The sequence below is a fragment of the Lithobates pipiens genome, unplaced genomic scaffold (assembly GCF_037356315.1).
Source record: "Lithobates pipiens isolate NorthernLeopardFrog02 unplaced genomic scaffold, aLitPip1_a1.2 Scaffold_13, whole genome shotgun sequence".
Taxonomy (NCBI): Eukaryota; Metazoa; Chordata; class Amphibia; order Anura; family Ranidae; genus Lithobates; species Lithobates pipiens.
In genome coordinates, this window is record NW_027507718.1 from 195397864 (window position 1) to 195423326 (window position 25463).

At 43.6% G+C, this 25463-nt stretch overlaps 1 protein-coding gene across 2 annotated transcripts in view; it reads right to left on the reverse strand.

Moving 5' to 3' along the window:
- The window catches only part of CNOT6L (CCR4-NOT transcription complex subunit 6 like), a 174846-nt gene that overhangs the window by 23750 nt on the left and 125633 nt on the right, over positions 1–25463 (reverse strand). For both annotated transcript variants that reach the window (XM_077476085.1, XM_077476084.1), the window contains exons 8-10: positions 24733–24890; positions 9188–9342; positions 7212–7363 (exon numbers count right to left, since the gene is read on the reverse strand). In XM_077476085.1, the coding sequence (XP_077332211.1) occupies positions 7212–7363; positions 9188–9342; positions 24733–24890 (465 nt within the window). The remainder of the gene's footprint in view (positions 1–7211; positions 7364–9187; positions 9343–24732; positions 24891–25463) is intronic.

Here is a 25463-nt window from a genome sequence, read left to right on the forward strand (position 1 = left end):
CCCTTACCACCAACTCCTGTTCTTCCAACTCTTGTAGGAAGGACAGAAGAGCACATGAATTTTTCTGCACACCTTGGCATCTCGGTAACAAGAAACCTGAGCGGGGGGGGGGGGGGGGGGGGGGTTGGGATACGAGAACTCCAACCGATAACCTCTTATTATCCCCAGCACGAACTGATTGGAGGGGATCCTTTCACACTGGGAGGAAAGCCCCCAACCTTCCTCCCACCATGATCCTGTCATTGGGTATTTTTGGGCTGTTCAGGAGGGCGAAAAATCCCCCCCTTTAGCACCCAGGACTCTGTCTTTCGGTCTTTGGGGCCTCCACCTTCTTCTGAGGGCGAGCCTTTCCTTTGACCTGAAGCCCCATATTTTCTTTTAATAGGGAAGGATTTTTTTTTATTATCGGCCGTCCGATCCAGGACAGCCTCCAACCCTGGTCCTAATATCCCACAAGGTTTAATTTTGGATGCTTTCAGCCATAAAGCTCTCCTTGCTGAACTGGTCTGGGACGTGGACCTTGCAGACAGACAGATTCTGCCGAAGCATCTGCAATATAAGCTACTCCTTTGAGTAGCATGAGAAAGGAAGACAGGATGGTTTCCTCTGATGTTCCTGCTTCTATATGGGCCTTAATTTGTGTGAGCCAGTATTCCATATTACGGGCTACTACAGTGGCCGCCATGGCTAGTTTCATATTTCCCTGAGAAGAGTCCCAAGCCTTTTTCAAATGTGAATCCATCCTTCCTCAAAGGCCAGATCTGTATGCCTGGACACTTGAGAAAAGGCCGCCTCTAGCCTAGGAGACTTGTTCCATACCAGAGTCTCTTCTGCAAAAGGAAACCTTTGTTTCAAAGCTCTTGAGAAAAAGGGTTTCGTCTCTGGATTCTGCCATTCCTTCTTGATGGTATCAGGACCTTGTGAACTGGGAACACCCTCTTCTTCTGTTCCCCCAAACCCTTGTACATCTGATCATGAAGTGACAAGGTCTTCCTTTCCTCTTGAATACCTAGTGGTGTGAACGGCTCTTAAGAGATCCTCCACTTCAAGAGAAAGCTTATACCCTGAGGACCTTTTGGATTCCCCATCCAAACCTTACTCATCCGACTCCCCCTGGGAATCAGACTGCACTATCTGCATCGCTCTCAACTACCTCCCTGGAGCCTTCTGGCTTATCCCCACCTGCAGGGACAATACCCACAGGGATAGGTGAACCGCTCTGTTGTGCTGGTGGGAGGTTACTCTGGGACTGAGGTAACTGAAACCTGGAAAATTGCTCCTCAAATGACTGAAAGGTGCTAGAGAGCTCCCTTACTGGTGGCGCTAGGTCCACACCCTGCTCTGCTGTCTGTTCCCTCACCAGCCACCCATCAATGCACTCCCTAATAAGTGCTTTAGTCCAAGACTCCCCCATAGAAGCCCTACATGAAGGACATTTCTTCTTGGACCCATGGGGCGACTTGCTGGTGGATTTCTGAAACACAAAAGAAAACAGGCAGTATTAACCATTTAACGGCCAGCGCACGATGATGCAAGTCCTATTTTTGAAGAGGGATATCTCAGTAACGGCAGCAGCTGCTGCCACAACCGAGATATCCATCTCTTCAGGCGCCGGTCGTCTGTACGATAACTGTGGTCTCCGCGGCAGATTCACCGCAAGATCACCGCTATCGGTGGCGGGAGAGGTGCCACCTCCCCTCCCGCCGCTTACTGGAGCCGGCGGTAGCGGCGGAGGCGATCGGGTCCTTTTGCTAGCTGGGTATGGAGATGAGTGAGGCTAAGATGGCCCCCACTCATCTCTATACCATAGGACGGCGAAAGCAACGTCAAAACGTCACTTCCGCTCATACCTCTTAAAAAGGTATATTTTTGTAAATGTCATTTTAAATGGATTAGCCTCAGCCTCCCCAGCTGACCGGCCTCGGTTCCCTAGCGGTGTCTCCCCGCCGGAGGAAACATAACTGGGGGCTGAAGGGAGGATGAGGCTTAAATCTGAAATTGAAGGCGGTGTTTCCTAGGAAGGGAGGAGCCGGGGTCTCTATGGTGGCTGTCCCGAAAGACTGTCTTGGGGGGGGGGGGGGGGAAGGTAAAAGTTTTGCCATTTGAACCACTTAAATTGAACTACAAATAGTGTCGATGAATGCAATGTCTGACAAGAAATTGAAATACTCATTGCTATATTAAAATTAATTTCCTTTAGAACATTGAGGCTGTTAGGGCTTCTCATTCTCAAAATGCAGGTTTCCTGGCCAAATACAGTAAAAAGCTTCAAAACTAAACTGATTTGACTTTATTAAACCAATAAAAAAATCAAACATTCCAGACCGAAATACTGCAGTCTACGATCAGCTTAACTACTTTTGCCACGTTGGACATACATCAAGAGAGTGAGTCTTAAAAACAAGCTCACGGGTGCAGTAGCCGTTACCGTTTCATTCAGTTGGCTCCCGTCTCATGTAAAATTGATCTGGGCGATCTGTGCTTGATTAGCCACATTGGAGGAAAGGGAAAACATCAGGGATAAAGAAAAAAACAAAAATGCACAACTAGATTTAATTTAAAAAAAAAAAAAAAAAAAAAAAAACATCGCCCTGTACATACCAGGAAATGAACACAGGTTTAAACTGACATTGGGTCATACAGGCAAGGTATCACCATTAATGTCAGCATGAGAGCAATAATTTTAGGGTCATAATTCACAGTTCACTTTAAACCGATGGGCTGTAAACTTAGGCCTCATGCACACTGGCAATTCACCCTGCTCTCCTAAATGCCCTTCTCCCAGCAGGAGGAAAGCTGCATCAAAAGCTGTGTTTTTGTAAACTACTTTAAGCTGGTCAAGCGCTCAGGCATCAACTCATTCTATAGGTCAGAATAATTTATTCTGCCCATTAAAAATAAACGCTGAAGCAACAAACATGGCAAGCATTTTCTGCCAAACACTGCTGATCCTGAATGTGCTGGCAGTGGGTTTTTTCCCGGTCTCTAAACTTCTGTTTACATGGAGATGTAGGCCAACATTAAAGGGGCTTTTGGCGGTAGAATATATAAAAAAATAATTGGTATCCATTTACTTGACAGAATTCCCCTTTTATTGGTAAAATGTAGAAGGGTTTACATCAGGAGTTTTTGCACCAAAATTCATTTTAGCATATTTTTTTATTAAAACATTTTCAGAAAAACTGCTGCGCAAATGAGAGCAACATAAAAAAAACTGCAACAACCATCGTTGTATTCTACAAGGACTCCGTTTTCAGAATTTATATTATGCCTGGTGTTTTAGATAATTTTATGCCAAAAAATAAAAATGTACATAACATGCAAAAAATAAATTGCTTGAGGGGACTGGTTAACCACTTCCATACCAGGCCTATTCTGGCTCTCCTACATGTAAAAACCTATTTTTTTGCTAGAAAATTACTCAGAACACACACATATACAGAGACTCTAGGGAGTAAAATGGCGATCATTGATTGCAACTTTTTGTCACACGGTATTTGGGCAGGAAATTTTTCAAACACGTTTCATGAATTAAAAAAAATAATAAAAATAAAAACTCCCACAGTAAAAACTTAGCCCATTTTTTTGTATAATATAAAAGATGTTATGACAAGTAAATAGATACCTAGTATGTCATGCTTTAAAATTGCGCACACTCGTGGAACAGCACTAAACTTGGGTACTTAATCTCCATAGGCAACGCTTTAAATTTTTTTATAAGTTACCATTTTAGAGTTAGACGCCTTGGGCTAGAATTGTTGCTCTTGCTAACACGTGGCAATACCTCACGTGTGATTTCAACGCCGTTTACATATGTGGGCGCGACTTATGTATGCATTCGCTTCTGTGCGTGAGGCACATGGAGATGGGGCGCTTTAAAACTTCTTTGCACTCTCTCTTTAAAGTTTATTTTAGGACTTTTATTCCTATTACAAGGAATGTAAACATCCCTTGTAATAGGAATGGTGTACAACAGGTCCTCTATAGAGAGATGTGAGGTCTCTCACACAGGCTGGAAAAACTGAGGAGGAGGAAGAAGGAGAAAGAGAAGGAAGAAGAAGGAGAAAGAGAAGGAAGAAGAAGGAGAAAGAGAAGGAAGAAGAAGGAGAAAGAGAAGGAAGAAGAAGGAGAAAGAGAAGGAAGAAGAAGGAGAAAGAGAAGGAAGAAGAAGGAGAAAGAGAAGGAAGAAGAAGGAGAAAGAGAAGGAAGAAGAAGGAGAAAGAGAAAAAGGAAGAAGAAGGAGAAAGAGAAAAAGGAAGAAGGAAGAAGAAGGAGAAAGAGAAGGAAGAAGAAGGAAGAAGAAGGAGAAAGAGAAGGAAGAAGAAGGAGGAAGAAGGAGAAAGAGAAGGAAGAAGAAGGAGGAAGAAGGAGAAAGAGAAGGAAGAAGAAGGAAGAAGGAGAAAGAGAAGGAAGAAGAAGGAAGAAGGAGAAAGAGAAGGAAGAAGAAGGAAGAAGGAGAAAGAGAAGGAAGAAGAAGGAAGAAGGAGAAAGAGAAGGAAGAAGAAGGAAGAAGGAAGAAGGAGAAAGAGAAGGAAGAAGGAGAAAGAGAAGGAAGAAGGAGAAAGAGAAGGAAGAAGGAGAAAGAGAAGGAAGAAGGAGAAAGAGAAGGAAGAAGGAGAAAGAGAAGGAAGAAGGAGAAAGAGAAGGAAGAAGGAGAAAGAGAAGGAAGAAGGAGAAAGAGAAGGAAGAAGGAGAAAGAGAAGGAAGAAGGAGAAGGAGAAGGAGAAGGAAGAAGGAGAAAGAGAAGGAAGAAGGAGAAAGAGAAGGAAGAAGGAGAAAGAGAAGGAAGAAGGAGAAAGAGAAGGAAGAAGGAGAAAGAGAAGGAAGAAGGAGAAAGAGAAGGAAGAAGGAGAAGGAGAAAGAGAACCTGTCTCAGCCTTTCCAGCCAAGTCTGACATTTACATCCGCTGGTCCAGACGTGACAAGGGTCACGAGATGACTGGAAACCATCAGATAGCCTCACTCAAAGTCCAGGACGTCATATGTCTTTGGGCTGTAAGTGGTTAAGGAAGGTTTACAATGGGGGTTGGCAACCCGCCGATCGTGAGAGGGTGACTGGTAGATCTTGTGTCTGCAGTCCCGACCCCACTGCCAAAACAATTTCTTCCCGATTCCTGAGCACAGCACACACAAGCAGCCAGCTCTGCAGCATGGCTTAACCAACTCCTGTGATCCTCCCCTCACATCTGTCCCACCCATTTTGTAGAGCTCAAACAGGCACTATGTATGAATGTGAGGGGAAGGGACTGAAAGCACCATGTTTCAACATGCAGGTAAGGACCTGATCGTTAGGGAAGGGCAAACAGTGAGCTGTAAACTCCTGACCTGGGTAGGTTCATACTTTTACATTGACATTTGCATTATATTTTTCAAAGGGCCAGTTCACACCAGAATGTGGTGCAGGAAACATGCATTCCTTGTGCGTTTCCCGCACTGACGAGCACACTGCCTTTGCGATCTGCATGCATGTGCCAGTGCATTGATAAAAGCACCCCAAATGCAGATCACAAATGCATGTCGCATTGTTTCCACAGTACCATGCAGTTTGCTGCAGCACGCTTTTAAAAAGTAATGTGTGGATTACTTTCTGAATTTCACGTGTGATTTTCAGCCAACTCAAATAAATGGGCTGCCAAAATGACCCACACAGGAAAAACATGTGAAATGCACAGCGTGCATTACCGCGTGCAATTACTGCATGCATCCTGCAGTGAATTGGCCCCAATTTCTCTTAAACACTGCCTTACTTCAATGGCCTTGCTAGGTTAGCTCCCAAAAATAGTACGTTGAGCCCAGGGATCTTTTATTTCTCCCATGCTGTTCAGGTAGATCTCCACTGCTCTAAGGTTGCCCCTGGTTTACAACTTACAATTAGATTTCTTCTTCTTCCTGTGACAATTGCCTTTATTTCTTCTGTTGGGGTATACTGCAACCTACATTTGGATGTGGAACAAATTGGCCAATCTGGTACAACTACTCACAGCATGCCTAAGCTTGCCAGAAGGGGTGGGATCTGTGTCCCTCAATGAACTCCAAGAAGCACGTTATAACTGAAGAGGTTAACAGATGAGGCCTAAACAGCCACCTGTTATAACTTGATAAACATGTGAAGGTGTCAGCTATGCTAATCTTGGAAATATTAGCTTGATACCAAAAAGCCCAAGGTTTGCCATGCTGCAAAGCCCAGCAGCAAGAACATAGTGATTTCCCGCTGCTGGCATTGACAATCACATGCTAATAGCAGCGATCACTGAGCCCATACCCTGCAAAGACATGCTGTCAGCGGCTGCAGTCATTTATGCCTGTTAACAGAGCAAGTCAATTCCTGCAGCTGGGACTGGCAGCGTGACAAAATGTCCATGCAGATGGAGCCCAAGACTATTAGCTTGGATGAATGGTCTGAGCCACCAAGAAAATTGTGGAACAAGTAATAGGTTGGTAAACCAATCCCTGGGAAGATCGTGAATAGCGTACTGAGCATCTGCCAGGATTATGCTTGAGTACCACACTTGCATGGACTACTCCAAAACTAGAATGATCACCGAAATGAAAATTAAGCTGTATTGATCTCAGACAGTCTTCAGAGACAGGGTCACACCTCAGGCTATGTGGCTCTTAACTTGGAGAGTGCGCTACACCCAGCAGTGACAAGCTCAAACCGCTTATAGAAGAATCGTGACTGAAGAAAAAAATAAATAAAAAAAAGCTATGAAAAGGGTTAGATATTTCTCAGCAGAGCAGCCAAAGGCCATCCATCCTGGTAAGACGCTGGGGGGGGGGGGGGGGGTTCACCACACCCACACCTTAGACATACTGGGTAGAAGGGGTTATACCAGTTTTTGTTTGCCAGTGTAGGCAGCAGTAAAATCAATCAGTTTTTGAATTCCTATGTCCCTCAGTCAAAAATAAATATTGCATAAATGGTTAAACTTTGGGATCTCACACTTCATGTCTCAGATATCCAAACAGGAAGTCAAATGAAATGGTCAACAGAAAAGCTGTGCCCATGGGAAAAAAAAATTCTCCTCAGATACTGTTCTGGTGTCAGCTAAAAAGTTTCCCACTTTCATCCCAGGTGACAATAGTCAGCAGGGCAGAATGAATCTCTACAGTGGGGACACAGACCATAATAAAGACCAGCCAGGGGTTACAAACCTTCCGGATTCTATTGAAAACACACAAGAATCAAAACAAGTGATAATGGCACTCACCTCCACCAGGGAGATCTTTGTGGACCTCTAACAAAACACAGACTCCAATATTGTCCTTTGTCATCACTCTGTTTAGCATGGCTTCTGAGCCCTCAGAGTTAGCCATGGCTACCTGGTTGAATTCAACGGTGTGCTTTGCCAACAGGGAAAATCTAGCAAAAAGGAGAACACATAATGAATACCTGCGACCATAAATCACTTTAAAATGTGTGCATTTGAAGTAAAACATTATGCAAAAGGCCTCTAGATGAAAACTGACAGGCTAACAGCTTACATTGTTCTTGACATCACAGACCCACAATGTAACAAATCTTTCAAGTGGATGAGGGCCGGGCCACACACACAAATCACAGTAAGACTACAGCAATGATTTATATATATTTTAAACAAAAGAATCACCCATTTATCAAAAAATTAGTAATGAGTGAATCGGATGAAAATAAAATAGACGCCAAGGTCTATTTACATAATGTTGTGCGTGCCTTTTGTTAGCGATTAAACAGACTAGCTACACCAAATTTTCACACTTTAAAAAAACAATGCAACAAATGCACGCATTCAGAAAGGGGGCCTTAATTAAAAAATAAACAAAAATAAAACACTTATTTTTAGTGTGGCCTAAGCTCTTTTGGCCATACTTATGAGGGTCATGGAGTGCACTCATGTGACCCAGAAACAGTTGACAGAGGGCTATAGCTTGAGAACTGCTATCACTGCAGATGCGCACCAGATTACGAAGAGATCATAATGACATCAGGGTTCTTGACCAGCAAGTAGTGGGGCACAGCCAGCCACTCCCTTTCCAGCCCTGCAATCCAGTGAACACAGGAGGAGCAGAGCACAAAGTGGTGACTAGCTGTGCCTAGAGCAGACCCAAGTAGTAAGCAATCAGCGGTCTTCTAAAAAGGAGCTTTATTTGCATTAAAACCGGTACACCATTTAATCTTCCATCTTATCACCCACAGGAAAAAAAAACAAAAAAAAACAAACACACACACACACACACACCTGAGCCCAGAAAGGCAAATGACACTCCCGGGGAACAACACACACTCCCTAGACTAAAGAATGGCTCTACAGGATAGCCAAAATAGCTGAAATGGAGCGACTAATTTCCATAGCCAACGACACACCCATGAAACTTGCATCAAAATGGGCCTGCTGGACCCACTTCCTAACGACAGAATAACGCAACCCGGCTACCCCCAATACGCAGTAAACATGCCCCGCGGAAGACACTCCATTTCAAAATTTCAGACCCCAACCCCCCACCGAATATCCTTAACACATACCCAAAGTACAGAATCTACTGATTTCTAAACGTGCAGGCCTGATCTCACCCCTTACACACCCACCCCCAAGGAGGGAGAGCGAGATGGTACCCATTCCACCCCCACCGACTCCTCACCCCCCCCCCCCCCCCCTCCATTCCCTCTCATACCCAACTCCACTCCCTTTCTTCTCAACCCCCCTTTTCCACTCCCCCCGTCTACTATGCCCAAACAGAAGCTTGATATCCCACCCATCCATTCCGTTCCCAACAAGCTTTATCCACGTATGATGCTTTAGGTGATAATGAAAACAAACCTAACGTCAACTCATCACTCCAGTACACCAGGCCCGCGAGCGAAGGAGTAAAGGAACATACTTCAAACTGCTCACCGCTTGTGTCATACTAACCTGATCACGAAAGTTATAACTTATCTGCAAACTATCTTAATACGTACCCTTACTCACTTATCACCGCAACCCAATGTCTTTCATATGACCTATATGATGTTCTGTCTTGGATAAATGTTGTGCTCACATTCTCTAATACCAGTTGCTTCTGTAATGCTATCTAATGAGCTGTATTTTTTTATCCTCAAAATTAAAAAAAAAAAAAAAAAATTTATGAACACTCAAAGAGGTTATGTCTATTGTAAGCCATACCCAGGTTTCTATTTTAGAACGTAAGCTTTAAACTAGTTTCTTACTTTTCTGTTCTAAAAAATATTGCACAGCCATCCACGTGCTTTTTCTCTTGCTCCGACATTATTTTGGCACGCGACTTTGGAGAAAAGAAGCCATCATATCCACGTTCTTTTAATGCTGGCAGGAAAAGAGCGAAGTATTGTTCGGTTTCAACTTCCTGTCAAAAGATGGAGAAAGGCAAAATATACAAATCAAAAATTACACTAATGTCCCAGTTCATAAGCTACAGAAGGCTCATCTAAAAATTGCAAACCTGTAACCGAGTTATAACCAGCCTGTTTCCCTGTCATGATCTTTAACCCATTACACAAATAAAGCACTAAAGGTTGGCAGATCAGGCGCTACAGCATAGATTACAAGCTATACACTTGTGTGAATACAGGCCTACAGCATTTACAAAATTGACATTCTAGGACTCCCAGGATGCATATTTGCATGTAAAGGCATGAGGTCCAGGTTCAAGGTGAACCCTGCCCCTGTTTTTGGTTTGCATACTAGACAATCTAATGTGAGATTGAACCATCATACTCAACTAACCACGTTGCACTTTCTGGTCTTTAGACTTAACCTCCCTGGCGGTATGATTCAGTCTGGAATTAGGTGCTGAAAGCGGTACAATTATTTTGCATGGAAATCTGGCGTTTTATTTTGTAGTCCTGTAATTCTTAGGAATAAAGCTCTTAAATCTCTTCAAACCAGAGTCTAGCAGACATCCCGGGTATGATCAAATTTATAATAAAGAATAATAAAAATTATTCAATAATGTAATCAAATCCTAAAAACACTGAAAAAGGGACACTGTGTTGCTATGGACAATCTCCAAATTCCAGGCAGAAAAAAAAAACAAAAAAAAACAAAAAAAAAAAACAGTATTTATAATATAAAAGTGCATGCAGGGCACTGCACAGACCACTAGGGACAAAGGGGGTGTGTATTTTTTAATACAGTACTGTAAACTGTAAGATTACAGTGCTGTGTGTTTTTTACTTTTTTGAATTTGCAGCCGTTCTCCGCTCCCGTGCGCCGTAACGTCGCAGGGAACGGAGCTCGGCGGCATTTGTTACTGTGAATCGAGCGGACAGCTCGATCACACAGCGCGGGGGACATCGCTGGATCCAGGGGACAAGGTAAGTAACTCTCCCTGTGTCCTCCCCTGCATCCAGCGATGCGATCCCGAGTCTGGCTCGGGGTTACCGCTCCTGCTAGTAAATTCCTAACCCGAGCCAGACTTGGGATTACCGCTAGGGGGGTTAAAGTAGCACTTTAGTCAAAAAATGAAGTCCTGCTAGATGACTTTAGGTTGGCCCCTTTTGCAGGTATAACTATGTAAACATAAAAAAAATAAGTGTCTATACTATGTAAAACTAAGTAATACAGCGTCTCCCTTCCCTACACGTTCAGTTGCGCTTAATTTTTGGCATTTTTAGGTATTGCAGAGTTTGCAAAGGCTGTACTACTGACAGCCTTAGGGCTGGTTCACACCATAAAAAACACTCTAAGCCCGTTCCAGATGAGTGTCTGCATTTTTAAACACATTTCCAGGTGCATTCCAGGTGCCATTTTTCCTGTACTGGAATTTATTTATTTTTTTCCCCCCCACACACAAATAGTTTTTTGGTGGCATTTAACCGGTTCCCGACCAGCACACACCGATGTACGTCGGCAGAATGGCAAGGGCAGGCATATTGGCGTACAGGTACGTCCAATCTTTAATGCTGCCCTGCCATCGTGAGCGCACTGCCGGTGGCATGCTCGTGTGCCAGTCAGGTTCCCCGCGAGTCCCGAGGACTCGATCGCCACGGGCATACCCACGATCGTCTCACGGGGCGGCTGAACGGAGAAATGCAGTTGTAAACAGCATTTCCCTGTTCTGTCTAGCAACAAGTGACGCTGATCTCTGCTCCAAGTGTTCACTAAATGAAAGCCCAGCGCCCCCTACAGTTAGTAACACCCCTAGGAACACCTAACCCCTACACTGCCACCCACTGGTTAACCCCTTCACTGCCAGTGTCATTTACACAGGAATCACTGCATTTATATAGCAGTGATTGATGTATAAATGACAATGGTCCCAAAAATGTGTAAAAAAAATAAATAAATAAATAAAACTGTCCGATGTGTCCGCCATAATGTCGCAAAAAAATAAAATAAAAAAATCTGATCGCCGCCATTACTAGTAAAATGTCATTAAAAATGCCATAAAACTATCCCCTATTTTGTAAACGCTATAACTTTTGCGCAAACCAATCAATTGCTTATTGCGATTTTTTTTTTTACCAAAAACATGTAGAAGAATACATATCAGCCTAAACTGAGGGAAATTTTTATTTTTTTTTATATATTTTTGGGGGATATACCAAAAAGTAAAAAAATTTGTTTTTTTCAAAATTGTCGCTCTATTTTTGTTTATAGCGCAAAAAATAAAAACTGCAGAGGTGATCAAATACCACCAAAAGAAAGCTCTATTAGTGGGAAAAAAGGGACATCAATTTTGTTTGAGCCACGTCGCATGACCGCGTAAATTGGTCTTTGACCAGCAAAATGGTCCGGGGCTGAAGTGGTTAAGCAGCAGTTATTTATTGTTTTCACTAGAAATAAAATATATAATTTTTACACCCACTTTAGTGTTAGTTATAAAATTTACCAAAAATTTGTAATTGTGCCTCAAATTTTGACCAAAGTTTACACTGCTACATTTCATTGGTAAAAATGAACCAAATCAATTCCCATTGGCACCAACTAAAACCTTGTGAAAAAAAAAACAAAAAAAAATCAATGCTAGTCTGCCATTATACAAAGCCACTTATTTAGCAAGATAGTGCCTCAAGAAATTCCACAAAGTTTGGGACATTTGGGTCCAAGATCCTTCCACTAATACTGACCCTGAATCTACCAGTTAATAAATTACCTTGCAAGGTGTCAAGAGTATACAAAGTATGGTGGAGAACCGAGAATCATGTCGCACTCCAGGGAACCGACTTCCAGCTTACCAAAACAAGACAATATGAACCTTAGTAGCAGATACCCTACAAACATACAACTATCCTCCATAGCCAATGGAGCAAGGTGTTGAGTTTAAGGGGCCAACTTTGGCACTTAAAGTGGTGTTTCAGGCGTAATTTCTTATTTTATTTTTTGTTAAAAGGTCAGCTACAAACACTGTAGCTGCTGACTTTTAATAAGGACACTTACCTGTCCAAGGAGCCTGTGATGATGGCCCCCGAGGCCGATATGTCCATTGGATCGGGTGAAGGCGCCGCCATTCTAACTAAGGGAATTCAGCAGTGGAACCTTCACCGTTGGTTTTACTGCACATGCATGGCACTTTCTGAATGGCCTCATCTTCTGGGGGACAAACACACACGCAGGTCCTAGAAGGCAGCAATTGGGGGGGGAGGGGGGAGCAGGAGAATGCAATGCCCTGGGCCATGGCAAGGCTGGGATGGAAGTACATTATGTACTTCATTTAAGGTACGAAAGAAAAAAGAAAAAAAAAAAAAGTTATAAAGCGGGTGGAACTCCACTTTAAGATAAGTTATGTTTATTTTTTTGGTTTGTTTGGAATTGTATATGTACCAAGCCTGGGTGTGTCCGATGGGCTCAGTTTTTTGCATCTTAAAAATTTAAATAGAAAGAAAAAATAAAAATAAAAAAAAGCCAACACACCCAAAATCAGGGTACATCATTTGGTCTTTGTGAATATATTCACATTATAGGCCCCTCTCATAAAGGGCAGATTAGTTTGATTAGCTGATCCCCGCTGGGCAGGCAGATGACAGGTCCGACTCTGCTCTGTGCCGAGACAGACCTGTCAGAGTCCCAATCTCCTCTATGAGGACATCTTCTGGAAAAACAGACCGCCTATCAGTTTTCATCCAATCTGCCACACGAATGGACAATATTTACTTTCTTCTGTCATCTACTTGCCCTGGCTAGATATTTTTGCAAGCATGCAATGTTGTGGAGGTTACACTTTATGTAAAAAATATTACCATGAGGACTCCCTTGAAGTGACCTACATATCTTACACTTTCTGCATACACAGGTGGTGTGACATCGATCCACGGTAAGCCATTAAAGGACAATATTTTCTTCCATCATTGCCACCTAGCTTTTGTCATTTCCGATTTACACATCGTTTCATATAAAAATTAGGTTCTTGTTTAGCGCAGCCGCTTTTTAACCACTTCAACCCTAGAAGGTTTTTGCCCCCTTAATGAACAGGCCATTTTTGTGATAGGGCACCGAATTGGTTTGACAATTGCACAATATCCAAAACAAAATTGATGTCTTTTACACACAAATAGAGCTTTGTTTCTTTTGGTGGCATTTGATCACCTCTGGTTTATTTTTTTTGTGATATAAACAAAAACCCCCACCACAAGTTATTTACCTTCTGCCATAATATATCCAGAAAAAATAAAAATAATATATATATAAATATATAAATATATAAATATATATATATATATATATATATATATATATATATATATATATATATATATATATATATATAAATTTAAACAGCTTACCTGTAAAATCCTTTTCTTTGCTGTACATCAGGGTAGTTACTATGTGGGTTATATGGACCACTGATAGATGATGACACTAGCACGCCCCTAAGGCAAGATGTGTACTCCCTATATAACCCCTCCCACTACTGGGAGTCCTCAGTTTTGTAGCCAAGCAATACAAGTGTACACCAAGAAGGGAGGGATCTGTGTCCCCTGATGTGCATCAAAGAAAATGTTTTTACAGGTAGGTAGTTTTAAAAATACTGTTTTCTTACATCAGGGGACACAGAGCCATAGTAGTTACTATGTGGGATGTCCCATAGCAATGGCAACTGAAGGGAGGGAGACAACAAAGGAGGCCAGAGGATCAATAGCCGCATGACCTTTAACATTGATTTGATAAAATCTGGTAAACTTATGAACTGAAGACCAAGTCGCTGCCTTACAGATCAGCCATAGCGTGATGCACCACCCAAGAGGCACTAATCGCCCTGGTTGAGTGTGCTTTATCATGAAAAAGGAGGAATTCCCTTTAAACCGCGAGCCTGAATAAGGACTTGACGAATCCATTTGGAAATTATGGCTTTTGTTGCTGCCTCTCCCCTTTTTGGACCTTCTGGCAGTACAAATAAAATACCTGTTTTGCGAACCTCAGTGGTCGCCTTTAAATACACTCTGATCGCTCTAACTACAATCAAGGGAATGTAGTGCCTTCTCTTCCCTAGATTGAGGCTCTGGGAAGAAGGAGGAAGAACAGTATCTTGGTTTAAGTGAAAACCTGTCACCACCTTTGGTAGGAAATCAGGACGACAGCACACCACCTTATCCATGATCAAATATGGCTCTTTAAAAAGACAGAGCTGCTAGTTCTGACACTCGTCTAGCAGAAGAAATGGCAACCAGAAAGACTTGTCAAAAGAACCAAGGGAATTTCACGTAAAGGCTCAAAAGGCTGATGCTGCAAAGCCAATAAGACCAAGTTTAAATACCAAGGATTTAGAGGTGCCTTGATAGGGGGATTAATCCATGTTACCCACTGAACAAAGCTACCACCAGAGAGTGAGAAGCCAGAGGCCGAGATCTGGCCTTTGACAGTACTCAAGGCCAGCTCCATTTCCAAACCCATTTGCAGGAAATCAAGGATCCTACCTATGACATATTTGCTGGGGTGCCAACCCCTGGATCCACACCAAGAAACATATGCCTTTCAGACTATACTGTAGTAAATGATTCTGGAAGCTGGTTTCCTGGCATTAATCAAGGTAGACACTACCGAAGGAGACAACCCACGATCCTTTAGAATGAGTCAATAGCCAAACCGTTAAATTTAGCGTCTAAGGTAGGATGGAATACCGGACCTTGTGCAAGAAGCTCTGGCCATAAATGGCAGAGTCTAAGGCACTCCTACTGCCATCTGTATGATCTTGGCAAAGCAAGATGTTCTGGGCCAAGCTGGAGCTACCAGAATCACCTCCTTTCATTCCTGCTTGATCCTGTGAAGACGCAGAAGTAGCAGAACTGGAGGAAATGCATAGATCAGAGAAAACCGATCCAATGGGAAGACTAATGTGTCTGTTCCACAAGCTAGCGGATCCCTTGTTCAACAAAGTTGTCGACCTTGTTGAATCTGGACGCAAACAGGTCCACGTCCGGAGTACACCACCTCTGACATATTGCTAGGAAGATGTTGGAGTGAAGAGACCATTCCCCCAGAAATAATTGTTGGCGACTCAATTTTCTATTCCCGGGAACGAATATTGCCAATAGGCAAGGAATGTTGTGTTCTGCCCAAGCTAGAACATGATTCACCCCTTTTTGGGCTGCACGACTCCTCATACCCCCCTGGTGATTGATTTAAGCCACAGCCGTGGCATTGTTGGACTGAATCCTGACAGGACAATCACTCAGTCGGACTGTCCAGGACTTTAGAGCCAGACGAACTGGCCGACTCTCTAAAATGTTGATAGGCAAGGTCCTCTCCAACTTGGACCATCTTCCCTGGAAATAATCTTCTTCCAGGACTGCTCCCCAGCCTAGCAGGCTGGCATCTGTTGTCACCACTTTCCAGGACACCGGTATAAACTATCTTCCCTTTTAGGAGGTTACTGGATACCAACCACCAATTTAGGCTCTGACGCACGTCGGGAGTTAGGCGTATTGAAAAATCCAAGGCCTGAACCTTTCTGTTCCAGGCCGACAGGATTGTGTTCTGTATCTTGAATGAAACTGAAGGAGGCCACCATTTTTCCCCAACAAACTCATTCACAACCGAATGGAAGAATTTTTCTTTGCTTTGATGAGTTGAATTAGTTCTATAATGGAACAGATTCTTGTCTGGGGTAGGAATACCTTTTTTTGTAGGGTATCTATGACCAGATCCAAGTACTGCAATCTCCTTGATTGTTTTATGGAGGATTTTTCTAGGTTGAGAATCCAACCTAGAGATTCCAGGCAGTTTACAGTTGTGACCAGACTCTGGTTTAGATCTGAAACCAAATTATCTACTAAAAGCAGATCATCTAAAATAGGCTAGAACCGTTATGCCTTGAGCCCTTAATCTGGCTAAAAGGAGGCGCCAGAGTTTGAGAACACTCATGGTGCTGTGGCTAGACCGAATGGCAGGGCCACAAACTGAAAATGATGATTTTCTATTACGAAGCACAGAAATTTCTGGTGAGCAGGAAACATTGGCACGTGGAGATATGCATCTTTGATATCGATAGAAGCCAAAAACTCCCCTCCTTGCAGGATGGCAACAACCGATCGGATTACTCCATGTGAAAGGATCAGACGTTCAAGTGCTGATTCAGATCTTTGAGATCTAGAATAGGTCTTACTTCTGTTTGGTTTTGGAATCGTGAAAAAGGTTTGAATGAAAACTTGTGCCCTGTTCCACAAAGGGGACCTCTGATATCACCGACTGGGATAATAAATGATCCAGCGCTAGGAGAGCCTTTTTTCTCTGGGTTTTGGGCGCATTTGACCTTAGGAAACGAAAAATCTCGGAACTCTAGTTTGCAACCCCAGAGAAACAGCGGAAGCTACCCGTCTCGACACTGCTGCCAGATCCTTTAGAATTGCAGGAGCCTGCCCCCCTTCCGAGTGAGCAGTGGCACCCCTTCATAAGGAGGCTTTAGCATTCCGTTTTGTGGGCTTTCTGCCCCAAGATCTCTTCTGATGCTGGTGCTGCCCTTGGGGTCTTCCGCTTGAACCCGACGATTAAGTCAGTCGAGACTGCCTAGAGGTGGATGCCCCTGGCACAGGTGAGGAAGAAAGCTTACAGGAGAGGTCTGAATTTCTGCTTTATTGGTTAAATAGCTTTTCTCAGAGATCTTTTGTAGGTATTTATCCAATTGGTCTCCAAATAGCCATTCCCCATGAAAAAGGAAAACTAACCACTTTTTACACAGTGCTTTGGCTGACCAACTTTTCAGCCTTCATAGCATCTACTGTGAAACAGTGCGTCTGGAAAACCAGCCCATTGCTGAGCCTGTTCATCAGGCAGAATTTTAAGCATCCCCTCAAACTGTTCCTTAATGGACTGGGATACACCAATTGCAGCAAGAATCGGCTGTGCTACTGAGCTTGTCAAAGACACATGGCTTTTAGAATGAAGCTCCAACTTTATCTGTTGGATCCTTTAACATTAGTGCATTATCCACTGGACATGCGAGATGCTTGTTCACTGAGGCAAATCAATTTTTTATAGAAGTCCTCTCCCATAGGATAAAAGTGTGGAGAAGCTCTTAGGAGGATAATATTGTTTATCCGGATATTCCCATTCAGCATACATAAGCTTCCTTAGCCATGCATGAACAGAAAAGGCATCCCCAGATGGAGGTTTTAATGATCCCAAATTAGAGGTGGGTTCATCAAGAGCCTGCACTGCAGGGAGCAAAAAGGTTGAACGAACCAATTTAGTAAGAGTGCACAAGCAACCTGTCTTGTGATGTTACTTCAGTTAGGATCGTCAGAAGAGGATAAAATGAGGATCTTACAAATCTTTGGGAAGATCTACTTGAACCCCAGCCTCCTGAACCTCAATAAGAGGGTCCTGAGCACTAGATGGGGATCTGCTACGTTTCACCCCACTATGGAGGGATAAAATAGCAGCAATCTTTTCCAAGCCAGAAATGGTAGAAGAAAAGACCTCTCGTCTGATATACTCAGGGGCTTAAGAGTCTTGTGTAGCTGCAACTACAGATTCCCCAATCTGACCAGCCGCATCTCTGGAGGATGACATTCTTTTGGAAATGGTTTTAGTCTGTTGTGTAACCATTGACCCGTTAGAACCCTTAGAGTGCCTGGTCCTTTTGCCACTCATAGCCTGAAGCACCAAAAACAGAGGCACTACCAGCAAAAGAATGTACACTGGAACCTGGAGACATGGGGGGTAAATTCTCCACTGAGCAGCCACGGTCTGTCCCGCTTTTTGCAAAAAAGAATCTACTTTGGCATTCTATCCCCCGAAGGGGAAAAATTTTTTGGGGGCACAGGAAGAGAACCAGACCCCTCTTACTGGAGGATCTGTTGTGGCCAGAGGAGAGATATGAATTTTCTGTGCCGTTTCCAGTGTCAGGTCGGTGAGTGCTCAATACAGCCCCCCCAGTGGTGACACATAGGAATGTCTCCTATGTATAATGTTGTCATGCCTGAGAAAATCTCCCTTACCCTTTCCTCGCAGCAGGGTTAGAGAAAAAAATAAAAAATAAAAAAAACAACAATCTTCACCCTTCATGGTGGGCTCTGATACCTTCAGGAACAGGGGAACCTCAGGTTACCCCCAATCCTGGACTTGTGACAGCACCCTGCCGGTAAAAACAAAAACACTTAATGGCCTTACTACCAAAAAGTACTGGATCCCAGGGTCCAGCTCTCTAAAGAAAAGCATTCGCAAGCAAAACCTTGTTTCTTCGGACACGCAGCCCGGGTAACATTCCTTTAGCCCATAGGACATCAGAATGGATCCGGTCAGCAATGCTAGCCCCAGCAAGGAAGCTTCCAGTGGAGCTCAGCACAGCGCATCTTTACTCATGACCAACACCTTAGACACTGGCGAAAAAAAATTGAGAACTCCCAGCAGTGGGAGGGGTTATATATGGAGGACACGTCTCACCTTAGGGGTGTGCCAGTGTCCATCACCCATCAGTGGTCCATATAACCCACTTAGTAACTACTATGGTTCTGTGTCCCCTGATGTAAGAGGAGATAGAGAAGATAGAGAACCAGTGACATTACAGTGATCAGTGCTTAAAAAAAAAAAAAAAAAAAAAATAAAAAAAACCTGATCAATGTATAAATTACACTGGCAGGGAAGTGGTTAACACCAGGAGGTGATGAAGGGGTTAACTGTTCCCCGAGTGTGCTGTGTGGGGGATGGGCTTGCCTTGACAACCCAGATCGCTGTTCCTGGTCACTAGGAACAGCAGATCTTAGTATTGTCCCGTCAGAACGGGGAACTGCCTTGTTTACATAGAACCCCGTTCTGCCTCTGAACCACTATCGCGGGTGGCTGGTGGACAGAGTCCGCCGGACCCCTAGGCGCAACCACTGTATCTTATGCACAGACCGACGTACAGGTACGTTTGTGCGGCCCAAAAGTGGTTATTTCTCTCGCATGGCATGTGCATACTTACAACTACACCCCAAAACACATTTTGCTACTCCTGAATATGGTGATACCATGTGCGAGAGACTTTCACAGCCTAGCCACATAAGCAACGCCCTGCATGAAAGGAGCACCATTAGGTGTTCTAGAAGCATAAAAGACATCTAGTTTGCAGACTAGAGGTCGACCGATATATCGGCCGGCCGATATATCGGCCGATATTTGCCGTTTTTTAAATAATCGGCATCCGCCGATTTGTGCTGATAAAAAGCCGATTTAGAACTACAGCGGGACTTTGAAATGACTTCTGTATAGAATGGTCTAAGTTGACTGAGTCGTCATAGCAACCCTTTCCTCCACTCTGGGCAGGCTGCCAAGAAAAGAACAGAAAGATACAATGTTTACACTTGAATGAATTAAGTCATCTCTGTGTGTAGAAGTTCTCAGTTTAACCATTTAAAGACTAAATCTTTTCTGACACTTGTTGCTTACAAGTAAAAATCCTGTATTTTCTGCCAGAAAATCACTTAGACCCCCCAAAAATTATATATATTTTTTAGCAGAGATCCTAGGGAATAAAATAGCGGTTGTTGCAATATTTTATGTCACACGGCATTTGCACAGAGGTCTTTCAAATGCATTTTTTTGGGAAAAAAATACACCATTTAAAAAATAAAAATAAAATAAAAACAGTAAAGTTAGCCCATTTTTTTTTTTGTCCAAAAGTTTTGACTACCTGTTTTTATTTAATATATATATATATATATATATATATATATATATATATATATATTTTTTTTTTTTTTTTTTTTATCTTAATCATACATACAAGTAAACTGATTGGAGGTTTGTTTTGTTAAATGTTTAAGTGTAAGAAATTTTCTGTATCACGTATGAAGGCCGCTTTCACACTGGAGCGGGCAGGCGTTGATGGTAAAACGCAAGTTTTAGCGGCTCTTTACCATCATTTTAGCGGTGCTATTTGGCTGCTAGTGGGGCACATATAACCCAGCTAGCGGCCAAGGAAGAGGTTAAATGCACCCATGAAGCACCGCTGCCAAATCGCATTGCATGCGCTTCGGCAGTGGTGCCCATTCATATCAATGGGCAGGAGTGGTGGATGAGCAGTATACACCACTCCAAACGTGCTGCTTGCAGGACTTTTTTTTAAGATCCTGCCAGTGCATCGCCTCAGTGTGAAAGCACTCTGTCTTTCACACAGACTGCAGGGGAGCCATTTTACAGGCACTTTACAGGCGCTATTTTTAGCCCAAAAGCGCCTTAAAACGCCCCAGTGGGAAAGGTGTGTTAGATCAAGGGGGATTAAAAATAAATAAATAAAATAAAATCGGCCTAACATATCGGCCCAAAAAAATCGGCATCATATATCGGCTATCGGCCGCCATGATTTCTAAATATCGGCATCGGCATCGGCCAGAGAAAAACCCATATCGGTCGACCTCTATTACAGACTACCTATTACACTTTGAAAGGCCCTAGAGCACCAGAACAATGGAAACACCCACAAAAATAACCCCATTTTTGGAAAACAAAAACACCAACGTATATTCTATGGAAGCATGATGAGTCTTTTGAACATTTCATTTTCTTTCCACATTTTCCAAAAACTTGTCCATTTATAAGATATTTCTAACACATAGCATGTACATTGCAAAAACGACACCCCTAAATACATTCTGGTACTCCTGAGTATGGAGATACCACGCGAGTGAGACTTTTACACAGCCTGGCCATATACAGGAGGCCCAACATTCAGGAACACCTTAAAGCAGTCATCCACCCTGAAGTGGAAGTTCCACTCATCCGATAACCCCCCCCCCCCCCTCCGGTGCCACAATCAGCACCTTTCAGGGGGGAGGGGGGTGCAGCTACCTGGATAATGGTAGGTATGTGCACCCACTTGCAGGACAAGACCGCAGCAGAGCCCCCCCCCCCCCCGTTGTGTTCTGGGAAACAGTTCCCAGGACACAGCAGGGACCAGCAGAGACACGCAGCGTGACTCGCGCATGCGCAGTAGGGAACCGGGTAGTGAAGCCGCAATGCTTCACTTCGATTCCCTGACAGAGGATTGCGGCGGGGCAGCAAAGAGACGAGCGATTGCTCGTCATCTGCCGCAGACATCGCTGGACCCTGGGACAGGTATGTGTCAATTAAAAGTCAGCAGCTGCAATATTTGTAGCTGCTGGCTTTTAAAGCGGAGGTCCACCCTTCCGCTCATTTGAACCCTCCCCCCTCCGACGCCACAACTGGCACCTTTCAGGGGGGAGGGGGTGCAGGTACCTGTACAGTACAGGTATTTGCACCCACTTCCGTCGTAGATTCTGCAAAAGCTACGCCCCTTTCCGAAGGTCCCCCGCTGCCTGCTGGGAAACACACGGATCCCAGAGACAGCGGGGACCATCCTTATTGCGCAGCGCGACTCACGGAGTAGGGAACCGGGAAATGAAGCCGCAAGGCTCCACTTCCTGTTTCCCATACCCAAGATGGCGGCGCCAGCACCCGAGAGACGATCGAGAGATCGGCTTCGGGTGCTGACATCGCGGGCGCCCTGGGCGGGTAAGTGTCATTATTTTAAAAAAGTCAGCAGCTGCAGTATTTGTAGCTGCTGGCTTTTTAAAAAAAAAAAAAAAAAAAAAATAAAAATAAAAAGCGGACTCCCGCTTTAAGATTTTTTTTAAAGGTGCAGAACCACTTTAAGGTGTTCTAGACCAATGACAATATCTCGACTCCCTATTAACCTTCTGAAGGTCCTAGAGCACCAGCGCAATAGAATTAACCACAAAATGACCCCATTTAAGAAAGCATACATATATTCTATGAGGCACGTGGAAAGAAAGTTAATCCGCATTTTTTTACGGCACTGATGACAGCCCACTGATAGGGTGGCACAGTAGGGCATGGATGAGCACTGTGGTGGCACAGAGGATCATCGCAACCAAACTGCTGGGGTGTTTCTCTCAGCAATCCATTTCTCGCAGCAAAATTAAACCGGGATCATACCCGGTTCAGCTCAAGTGGTTGCTCCGTCACTGGAAGGAGCGATCACGAGGTAAAAAGACCGCTTTAATTGGCCCCTTATCCCGATCCATGATGCGATGATTCCACAGACCCAGCGATAGCGGACACTTCCGGGTGTTCGCCCAAGGGCGTGCACGAGAAAACCCAAGTATGGCAGGCCGTCATGACTGCCTCCTAGAACTAGCGGGCTGCACTGTAGCAGTCAGCTATAGCGCAGTTGGCAAGTGGTTAAAGCAGAATTAAACCCTCCTATTCTTTACAACCAAGGAAGCCGCTTCTGTTTCATCTGCAACTCTCATGGCGCTGCACATGTAATGAGTTATGACACCAGCAATTTGATGGTTTGACAGTTTGAGTACACAATCAAATGTGACAGTTAGCAATCCTGGCATTACAGGAATGTAACTTTTGAAATTGTTAAACTATGGGTTTGGTTCCACATTTGATTTAATGCTGTTCAGGGGCTCCGTGCTTCAGCAAAAACAAACAGGCGCAATGCTGGAGGCAGTTTACAGCACACTAATTTTGTTAGCATAATTATTAATGTGGAATGTACAAGTGTGTGCCTTGCTAAAGAACATCTTTTATCAAGTTATGGGTAAAATAACTCTTTAAGATGGTCTGGCTTAGATGGGCCATCAAGAGGTTGTTTGGATAAGCCAGCCCACTCACTATAAAAAGGGTGGGCTGCCAGAAGCCATTTGTCAGTGTATGCGTACAACCACTTTTACCTACAGGTAAGCCTATATTAAGGCGTACCTGAAGGTGCTGGAAATATCTCCTAAATCTCCACGGTTTAGGAGATATTTACAATAAAGCTGTGCGCCAATGTCTACGTTGCATGCGCACTTTAGAAAGGGGATCGTGCCATGACTGGCGGCTCCCGCACGCATGCTCAGAAGTGACGTCACATGACTCTGGCCAGTCAGAGCCGGAGTTCGTGGCCCAGGAAGGAAGAGGGGTGAAGATGGACACTCGCTGCTAGTGGGGACAGCAGTAACATTGCAGGCTTCGTTTTTAGGTAAGTGACACAACGGCCTACAAAAAAAAAAGTTCTTTGTTATGAAATTTTGTTTTCCCCCCCTTCATTGATAGTGCAAATCTGTGCCGCCTGTCGGTGCCTGTGGTGGGCATTGGCAAGGGGTTATGATTTGGCAGCTTATGGGTACATTTGATGGGGCTGTTCTGATAATCAGTGTGTCGATTATCAGCACAGACCCCACCCCCCCAATCGGCTCTCCCTGTCAGCACTGAGGAACGCCGTTTACTGGCACTTCCTGGTTCTCGCAATGATCTGCTGTGATTGGTCACAGTTGATCACGTGGTAAGAAGCATCTGTCAGAGGGTTCTTATCACCAGAGGCGGCGTGTCAGACTGACAAGCCACGCGCCAGACAGTTATCCAGCTGGACATCATTGGACGCCCGTCAGGATAACAGAACAACTTCCCAGGCATCATTCTGTTATAGGCCAGGCGGGAAGTGGTTAAACTGGCCATACCACACTGAGATTTGATAGATGTCTCCATCTATACTATATGGAGGAATCTCCAGCTACATCTGTTTGAAAAGTCAGAGGAGCTGGTTGTAAAACTGGTTAGCCATTTATAAAGGTCACCAGGTGAAAATGGGGACAGTGACACCCACTGAGAATATTTGTAAAGTGTATGGCCAGCCTGAAGCAAATTAAACCCTTCTATCCTTTACAGTCAAGAAAGCTGCCATTTTAGCCTCTGTGTGATCTGCAGTTGCCTTGGTGCTTCACAGCTGAACAGATATGACACCAGACACTTGATGGCTTGATAGTTCAATTGAGAGACCAATCAATGGATAGCTTTTTTTATGGCATGCCTTGAATGCAACAGTTTGGGAAACAAATATATCAGCGAGTGGGTTTAGTTTAATTTTAGAGTGGCTGCTATTCTGTGCTGAAATAAGTTTGGATTGCGGTACCCCTTTATGTATACATAATGTAGAAACACCAATTTCTAGAAACGTAGTTTTGTAGTAGTTGTAGTTTTTTCTGCTGCAGACACCCATTAGTAATCCTTTAAACAATTCAATGATAAAACTAAAATACATGCTATGCACTAGATTAAATGGCAATTTGATTAAAACAGACTGCTATGTGCCGTATCCATGGTCTCTACACAACTCTCCCTGTCAGAACAATAGCTCAGCGGGGAGATTGCATAGTTAGTGAAGCAGCTCCTACCAAGCTCTTCAGTTTTTTCATTCAGCCTGCTGGGATTAAAAAACAAAAAAAGAAAACGAGGGGAAAAAAAAAAAAAAAAACACACCGATTGTGTATACCAGGTTTTAGCTTTAGCTTTAGAAGCAGAAGATAAATAAAATATTGGCTGGAGATTCACCAAGTTCATTTACCTGAAGACTGATGATATCTGCATCACAGCTGACTATCTCTTCCATGATCCCTTTCTTTCGATACTCCCAGTTTAATGCCCAAGAAGGGCAGTAACCATAGAGCTGCCGAGTAGCATACTTATCACACAGCACATTGTAGCACATTACTGTGAAGGAAACTGAAAAAAATAAATAAAAAAAAACACAGGTTAAGCATTTGGGAGATTTAGAATTTCCTGAATTTAAGCTGGCAGACCTAAAACCAAGTCAGACGGAACATAATCAGAGAGTTGACAGGCTGACAGCATTAATAATAAAAAAAAAAAAAAAGTCATCAGTGGCCAGCTCCCTCCCAGGAACACGCATCTAAAATGGTGCTAGGGGATGCATTTTTGCAATCAGGGCGGCACCACCTGCTATGAAAAGCAGGAAATAAAACAAAACAGCAGCTTCAAGGATGAAGAGGTTATGCATGGGATTTTCAAAAGTGAGAAAATACATTTCAACAGTTTTTCGAGTCTGATTAATGCGCTTAACCACTTTCTGTCCGCCCTATAGCAGGTTTTATGGCTACAGGGTGGCATCTGAGGCCAGAGCTTTTTTTTTTTTTTTTTAAGCATTGATCACTGTATTTGACAATGTCACTTTGCAGGAACCAGTAACCGACGCAATATGTCAGTCCTGCTATAAGTCACTGAATAAATTTACACTACTAATGGCGCTCATCTACGTAGACGCTATATTGTTCACAT